Raw genomic sequence first — 8,055 nt, forward strand, 5'->3', positions numbered from 1 at the left:
AAGGAGGTGGTGGTAGCGATGAGATGGCAAGGAGGTGGTGGTAGCGATGAGATGGCAAGGAGGTGGTGGTAGCGATGAGATGGCAAGGAGGTGGTGGTAACGATGCGATGATAACGATGCGATGGTAACGATGCGATGGTAACGATGCGATGATAACGATGCGATGGTAACGATGCGATGATAACGATGCGATGGTAACGATGCGATGATAACGATGCCATGGTAACGATGCGATGGTAACGATTCGATGGATTGTTCGCGGCGAGGAGGCCTCTCGGGGGGAATCTCCTCGCCCGTTCTCTCCCCTCTCCGGTTGGCCTTACCGCAGAAAGGACTAGCGTACGCATTGCGTTCGTCCGTTAGCAGGAACTCCAGGAAGGACCTGAACTTCTCCGGGTGCACAAGGCGCACGAACATTATATAGTTATTCAGACTAATGCACTCATTTTGACAGAAGGCCTTCTCATCTTTTATGTATTCTTTGAAATGCTTGCACACGAGCTTCAGTTTTAGTGCCTCGTTAAGGGTTAAAAATTTGGTGATATTGAAAAAAGCGTCACTGGAGATCCCGACGAGCAGATGTCCATCGTTCCCATTTCGCATTCTTTCTGAGGGGAGGGGGTGGGGAGTCCGTGGGTGAAAAAGGTGTGCTGTCTGCGAGTGGGTGAAGGATGCGTGCTGTCTGCGAGTGGGTGAAGGATGCGTGATGTCTGCGAGTTGGAAAAAAATGCCCTCTGTCTGCAAGTGGACACACGAATAAATGAGCGACTGATCGGTGAAGTGTGCATCAGGCAAGCGCAGCGGGTGGGAGGTTGCCAAATGAGCGTAGTTAGCTGAGCGTGATAAATCGAGCGCGCCCAATCAGACGGACAGTCACAAAAATGAAGGAACAGCCAAATGTGCTTAAAGCAGAGCTAGAAAAAGGAAAAAAAAAAATTCGCATTTTTTTTTTTTTAAATGTGCACGGAAATTTCGCATCTTCCGTGTTGCACGCGCGGGTTCGCTGTTTTCCGCTTTTCCGCTTTGCAATTTTCCCCCCGCTTGGCCGCTGTGCAACTACGGCTCCCCTTTGCGTCGGCACTGCCCCGCAACGCCTTCGAGATGAGTTGCCGCATGCGACGTCGCGTTGGCCAGTCCTGTTCGCGGCCTTTTCTCGTTTAACTTTGCCACGCATTTGTTTCTCAATTTTGGCCGCCTCATTTGTCAAATTTGGCTACCTGCTTTCCCATTTTCGCCCACCTCATTTCTCAATTTTGTCCACTTGCTTTCCCATTTTTTCCCCCTTTTTTACTTAATCTTTGCGCCATTTTCGCTCATTCTTTCCCCCCCCTTTGGCCGAACTGTCCCCCCTTGTGCGTGCTGCTCGGCGGCCCCCATGGCGCATCGGCAGGGAAGCATTTGGCGCCTTTCCAGTTGCTCCCATCTGAAGTATCACTTGACCCAGCTGGCCGCCCCAAAAGGAAGAAAAAGAGTTTTCTTCTTTTTCCCCTCGAGTGTTCACACCAAAAGGGAAGGCTCCCAAGTTGTGTTAAAAGAGGAAAAGAAAAAAAAAGATGATTGCTCGGTCACCTTCGTGGAGAGCGACAGCAACGGTCACCAGGATGGCCTCCTAAATGCGCAGGGAATACCCATCGGAAGGTTGCACGTCGACCGGTTCCACATCGACCGGTTCCACATCGACCGGGACACCTTCTCCCCCTATTTGACCAAACGGAAAACCGCCCTCAAGTTCATTTCGTATCACGTGAAGGAGTACCAAGAGGGCATGCTTTACAAGCAGAGTGATGGGAGTGAAAAGGCATTTTTGTATTCCACGAAAATTAAAAAGACCCAATACAGCGATAGGATAAGTAGCAATTTGTTTGTAAGATGTTTTTCCGATGGGGACGATAGAGGAAGAGTCTCCAGGAAAAGTCTCTTCGATATTCTGTTTCGAAAGTTTAGCCTCCTTTACCTCTTCACCGACACGAGCCACATCCACGAGGTGAAAAAATATCTTGCCGATTTTTCGCTCCAGAAGGGAGAGCATGGAAAAGACGAACCGTGCACCAAGCACATCCAGCCGATAAGAATGACTGAGGAAGGCAATTTTGTACAACTAAGGGACAGACAGCAACCAATACACCTCCACTACTGCTACGTCTCGCCATACAGATACCTCCTCTCAACATACTTCAGTAAAAGAATAGCACAGGATTTAAAAGCCAATTATTTTAATGGAAACAATTTTTTCTTTATAAATGACAGATTAAGTGTAGAGGCTGAAAACACGCTGCTGCTGCCTGGGAGCAGAACCGTTGGTTCTTTCACCCCCCACGATACGTTACCGTCTTTACTTCTGGTGGATGATTGCTGCTACGTGAGGTATCACATAAAGGGGTTGTTCACGAGGGAGGCTTCCCACTACCTCTTCAACGTAATGAGGGGCATTTAGAGATGCCACTCGTCCTTCGACACGGAGGGGTATATCCAATTAGGGAAGCAACGGAATGGGTAGTTATGTTACTCCCCTCTGCGATGTTCACAAAATGAGCGTAGAGATGGACCCGCAAAATGGCTACACAGTTTTGTATGCACGCCGTTTTTCAGTTTGGCCGTATGTTCTCCCCACAAAGGTGGGACCCTTTCAATCGCGTGTCCAATGGGAGCACACGCTGTTGATGCTTTTGTCAGTGTTACAAGGTAACTGAGAGTGGGAGAAAATTTGATCGAGGTGGAAGGCACGTTCCAGGGGATATGCGAACTGAGGCGATGTCCGCCACGTAGCTATGTGTTGTACGTGCGGTTTGATGCGTCACTATTTGATGGTTTAATCTTTTTTGTGTTTTTATTCGTTTTCATGTGTTTTAGTTTTTTTTGCCTGTTTTAGTATTTTTATGCGTTTTCGCGTTTTTATATGCTTTCGTGTTTTTTTTTTTTTATGTGCGTGTGCTGGCAATTGGAAGACCTTCCATTCGCCCCCCCCGCCGTGCACAACTTTTAAAGCTTTAATCACTCAGATTTAGGAACTGGTTTTTATATCTTACGAGACACACCTTTTTCGGTTTCGTCCATTCGGTCACCTTCTGTGAGCAATCCTTTTTTGTCGTCCCTATGCTAATGCGGACAACCTTCGCATGAAAGCAAAATGGGAAGAAAAGCGTTTTGGCTGAAATGTACATTTTGACCTTGCCTGTTCAGGTAAAAAAGGGGAAAAAAAAAAAAAAAAAAAAATAGCATATTATTTTCTCACCTTTTGGACGTAGTAAAAATAACCACTGGCTTGACTCCCCTTTGCGCGGATCACCAGTCTTGTCATTTTGGATGCCGCTCATCTGTGTTTGTTTGCACGTTGGTTCTGTTCTGTCCTGTTCTGTTATCTCCTGTTCTGTCCTGTTCTGTTATCTCCTGTTCTGTCCTGTTCTGTCCTTCTCTGTCCTGTTCTCTCTTGTTCTGCCCCGTTCCGTGTTGTGCCATCCCGTTATGTCATGTTCTTCTTCCCTGTTCTGCCCTGTTGTACTCCACGCGCGAAAAGATGTGCTACCTGAGAAGGAGCCTGAGCAAATCTCTGAACTCGCTCGTCCTCCACTTCGAGTTTGTCAAGTGCAAAAATTTAGCTAGCTATCAAAAGAAGGGAAAGTATTACATGATCATTTCTTACGACAAGTTGCTTTTTTACGAGAAGGATTTTTACGAAGTTCAGTTCCAAATATTTTTTTCCGACATCCGGCAGATATATATATGCGACGAGTCCAACTATGTCCATGTCACGCTGAAGGAGGGCGCGGTAGGGGGCCTGCACATGGCTGTGTAGGAGTGCGCGCGGAGTTTTACACCCCTCCAGGTAGTGATACGCAATGTGTCCACTCTGCGGTCTTCTTTCCCCTCCCCCCCAAATAGGCCATTAACGACATAGGCATCAAGGGAATAAACAAGAGCATCCTCGTCAAGCAGCTATGCGTTGCGTACAGCACGTACTACATGTTCAACCTGAACATGGTCAGCTGAAGAGACTGAGCAGAGACTTCTCCGGGACAGCGCACCCCGACACACACACATAGATATATATATATGTGTTTACCGTGTACATGTAAACTCCCTCATCGGATTATCCAATAATAATAAACACGCATTTCCCCTCCCCCTTCCGCCTTCACCATCTCCACCACTGACACCTCGGAAAGAATATATACGTGCCAATTACAAACGAGACGTACGAGGAGAGATGCCGCAGAACCGGACATCATTCACAACCGAGGAAGGTCGACCTTTCCGTGCAACCGTTTATCGGGTAGGTTCAAATGCTTCCCCCCTTGGGGGCGACTACAACTGGTTGGCCTCTAACCTGTTGGCGTTAACCTGTTCACGGCTAACTGCTTGAGGGGTAATCTGCCCCTGGATGACTGCCTTACCTTACCTCACCCTCCCCTCTCTCGCGCCGAGCTCACCAACGTTGATTCCCTTCCCCCACAGGTACCGCAAAGTCGTGTTCGACGAGTACTTCTTCTTCATCCACAAGTCCTTTCAAAGTTAGGCTCCCCAAAGTGATGCCCAATGTGGTGCCAAAAGTGGCAGCATCGTGCCAACTTTGTGAGGGAACTATTCTCTGAAAGCACTAAGTCGTATAAGTACACCCCTTCGGTTTGAAGACACGCTCAAAATTACATGTTGGACTGCGCAGACTTTTTTTTTTGCATCCCCATTTGAAGCATCTTCTAACTTGCACAATTCTGTTGTCATTTTTTTCTCTCTCTCTTCCTGGCAAGACTTCGCATCCGTTTCGAGTGAGAGTACCTTCTACATCGATCACAGAGGTGAAGGAGAGAGCCCTACAGACAGAGATATGCAGCGTGAAGTGATCTTTTCAGGAGCTAGCTAAAATTAACTTTGCTGACTTGTTCATATTTTTTTTTTTTCTTCTTCTCAAAATAGGAATCGAAATAAGCATAAAGATAGACGACCAGAAGAGCATGATCGAGTTGGATGGGGTTACAAAAAAGAGCAAAGTGAATGGCTCATGTGTGCAGACTCTCGTGTGAAAACTCTCCTGTGCATATGCCCAAGCAGGGAGATACTCCTCCAAAGAAAAGTTGTTATGTTGCGCTTTATTTTCATCGTGTGACAACACACCCCTACTGCGCACCTTTGCAGACGGCGGACAGTAACTTTTACCAGCTGGCGAGCAGCCACCTCAATTTTTTGATAGTAATTATATGAGCGCACCCATGTGAGAGCAACGTCGAAGAGGAAAGGTGTGGGTGCGTGCAGAGCAGCCCGCAGAACAACCCGCGGAGGTAACTTAATACACACCCATTTGCGTGCCGTCTTCCCGCTAAACACCACACAGAACGACTCCAAAATACCTCTCATCATACGGAAAAATTTTTACTACAAGAGGATGAACTTATCGGACGACTTGGCGAAGTGGTCTGGATACGAGGTTGGTTTGGGAGTTGCCACGGTGTGTTTTTTTTTTTTTTTTTTTTTTTCGGAGCGGAGAAAAGGCTGTTACTTGTGTGACTACATAGGTACCCATAAGGTCGTCAGGGATAGTCACAGCTGGATGCATGTCTCGGCTCGCAATTCCCTCCGTGGGCGCCCCTTCACACGTCGTTACGCTGACAACCCCTCCCCTTTAGATCTACTTGAAGAATGAGACGCACACCATTGTATGTATAATTTTTAGGAGGACGTGTAAGTATAGAAGGCATGTAGAGTGGGGCTCTCCGAGGGGGGGTAGCCAGGGAGATGTATCCAACGAGGTGTATCCAGTGGGGTTGTTCCTTCGCCTAGGTTGTGACTCCACATCAGCGCATCATCACCTGTAAGTGTTGTATCTAACGAGACACGTCTTCACCTTTCCCAATTGCAGTCATCCCCCCTCTTTTGGATAAAAGTCAAGACATATTTATCACGTTTAAAATCTCTCACCAGAGTCAGCAGGGTTAGTATCTCCATCGGACCTCCTGCCATTAGCGAAGTTTCAAACTGGTTCAGCTGTCTTCTGTGTCTTTATAGGATCCATCCTTTACCCACCCCATTCAGTAGTGACGTCTCATCACTGCATAGATTCCTCCCCTTCGCTTTTGCTCCGATTGCCCCCCCTTCAGAGTTCAACGTTACCGATAAGGACCTGCATGCAGAAGTGTACGTGGTGGCCAACTCGATGACACCCAGCGACATTCACAACGCCTTGTAGGGAAGAGACACACACACGAGCGATGCGCAATTAGAGATGAGCAGCGAGCACACGGACATATTAACATATGAACGTGCGCATGTGTTTGCAACGCCTGAACGAATGCAGGCGATTTTGAGCAATAAATCCTCCTTGATGGGCGAACAGTGGGCACGAGGGTCCCCACTGGGAGAAGAAGCACTCCCATGCTGCCAACCCACACAACAGTTCAAGAGATGAGAATGTTCCTTCCCTGTCTCCATTCATCCTGTCTCTACTCCTCCTTTCTCTACTCACCTCAGTTACGCCAATCTGATACAAGTCCAAGTGGATGCCCTCCTTTACAACTCTGACGTGTATGCATATTTCGAGTCGGCCTTAAAAATAAAGGTAAGTCAGGGGGGGGAAGGGACAAAGGGGAGACCTCTTCGGAGAGAAGCATCCGAGGAGAAGCGACCGCGGAGAAGCAGCAGCGAAGGAGCAACCCCCCATTGTTGATCTCTGTTCACCGGCGTTCACCGCGCTGCAAAATGAGTTACACATTTTCACGTTTGTCCCAACTTAGCCATCCTACTTTGACCACCTGAAGATTTTTTTCAAGTCTATGTTGGTCATACTGAAGGAGGGAGACGTCGTGATTAATTCTGGTCGGTGCAGATGTCCACAAAGGGAAGGAGTAGCGTGTTATCGCCCCCTTGTGTGTTATTCATCTGCATAGTCCGCTCAGTCACCCGGGTTGGTGACCCCGCGTCGATCATCCCACCTCGATCACCCCATGCTAATGAGTGTGTGCCCCTGGTGGCGACACCCCTTTCCCCTCACAGAGGTGATGGACTTCCTGGGGGAGGACACCAAGGTGGAGAGAAACCTCGACTATCTCCTGAACGTCATCCTGAACCGGATTCCGGGTGGGCTTACCGTTGCACGATCGGGTTGCCGCGGAACAATTGGCTTACCGCTCCACAATTGGCTTTCAGTGCACAATCCGGTTTACGCTCCACAATTGGCTTCCACTCCCCAGGCGTGAACCTCCTGGACACCCACCGAAGCGAACAGATAAAAATCAACCGAGTGCTGCACCGGCTGTCGGACTACCTACTGTACTGCCTAGATTCGGGATTCCTATGTAAGGTGGATGCCTGATGCGGCGGCGGGGGAGGGGATCCTTAGCTCACGACCAAGCAGCGGTTCGACATTACGCCAAACCGTTCCTTCCCCCGATGGGTTTTTTCCCCCAATTTCACCCCTGCACCCAATTCGCAGCGGAGAAGTTTAACGTAACGAACCTGGTCAAGGGGGCCATCGTGATCAACGCGGACAGCATGCTGGTAAGGCCACGCGCGAAGGGGGCCACTACATGGAGGAGGCCACTACAGGGAGGTGATACCGACTCGAAATGGCCTACACACCACCTTTAAACGGCCTCCACGCCGCTTCCACACCACCCCCACACCGCAGCCCATGAACGACGTGCTGAACTTCCTGCTGCACCTGCGCAAACCGGACTACTCCGTGGCCTACCGGAAAGACTGCCTGGAGCTGCTTCAGGAGGAAGAGACACCCGTACAGGAGGCCAATGCGACAGGATCATTTTCTATGAGCGCCGTTGCAGAGGCCACTACAGAAAGTGCCACTCGAGAAGGTGCTACTCCAAAATGTGTCACTCCAGAAACTGCCACTTCTACCCCTCCTCTCACCAAAATCGAGCGCCTTCTGGAGAGCGAGGACCACTCGGTTAGCGACTTCTTTCTCTTCCACCTGCACCAGTGCGGGTACATAAACCAGCACTGCCGCTACAAACACGACACCAGTTACAGACACATCATCGCGTGCATCCTCAAATACGGAGTCAATATGAATATAAAAAAAAAAATCTTAAAAAAGTTACTCATATTTTC

The 8,055-nt window shown here is 48.9% G+C and overlaps 3 protein-coding genes across 3 annotated transcripts in view; 2 read left to right on the forward strand and 1 right to left on the reverse strand.

Moving 5' to 3' along the window:
- C922_03509 (hypothetical protein) overlaps positions 1–603 on the reverse strand; it is a gene marked incomplete at both ends in the record, with an annotated part of 3,357 nt that extends 2,754 nt beyond the window's left edge. The window contains one exon of the mRNA XM_008819101.1: positions 324–603. Coding sequence (XP_008817323.1) covers positions 324–603 — 280 coding nt within the window. The remainder of the gene's footprint in view (positions 1–323) is intronic.
- Positions 604–1,375: 772 nt separating this feature from the next.
- On the forward strand, positions 1,376–2,434 carry C922_03510 (hypothetical protein; the record flags this gene model as incomplete). The annotated part of the gene is made up of 1 exon (XM_008819102.1): positions 1,376–2,434. One exon carries the CDS (start codon positions 1,376–1,378, stop codon positions 2,432–2,434), a length of 1,059 nt encoding a protein of 352 aa, XP_008817324.1.
- Positions 2,435–3,514: 1,080 nt separating this feature from the next.
- Positions 3,515–8,055, forward strand: part of C922_03511 (hypothetical protein) — a gene marked incomplete at both ends in the record, with an annotated part of 5,335 nt that continues 794 nt past the window's right edge. Inside the window, 17 exons of the mRNA XM_008819103.1 lie at positions 3,515–3,766; positions 3,880–3,978; positions 4,164–4,270; positions 4,453–4,508; positions 4,746–4,793; positions 4,912–4,985; positions 5,131–5,184; positions 5,327–5,419; positions 5,619–5,673; positions 5,852–5,923; positions 6,090–6,174; positions 6,460–6,547; positions 6,723–6,804; positions 6,982–7,065; positions 7,179–7,283; positions 7,421–7,485; positions 7,616–8,005. Coding sequence (XP_008817325.1) covers positions 3,515–3,766; positions 3,880–3,978; positions 4,164–4,270; positions 4,453–4,508; positions 4,746–4,793; positions 4,912–4,985; positions 5,131–5,184; positions 5,327–5,419; positions 5,619–5,673; positions 5,852–5,923; positions 6,090–6,174; positions 6,460–6,547; positions 6,723–6,804; positions 6,982–7,065; positions 7,179–7,283; positions 7,421–7,485; positions 7,616–8,005 — 1,809 coding nt within the window. The remainder of the gene's footprint in view (positions 3,767–3,879; positions 3,979–4,163; positions 4,271–4,452; positions 4,509–4,745; positions 4,794–4,911; positions 4,986–5,130; positions 5,185–5,326; positions 5,420–5,618; positions 5,674–5,851; positions 5,924–6,089; positions 6,175–6,459; positions 6,548–6,722; positions 6,805–6,981; positions 7,066–7,178; positions 7,284–7,420; positions 7,486–7,615; positions 8,006–8,055) is intronic.

Source organism: Plasmodium inui, assembly GCF_000524495.1.
Source record: "Plasmodium inui San Antonio 1 unplaced genomic scaffold supercont1.15, whole genome shotgun sequence".
Classification (NCBI taxonomy): domain Eukaryota; phylum Apicomplexa; class Aconoidasida; order Haemosporida; family Plasmodiidae; genus Plasmodium; species Plasmodium inui.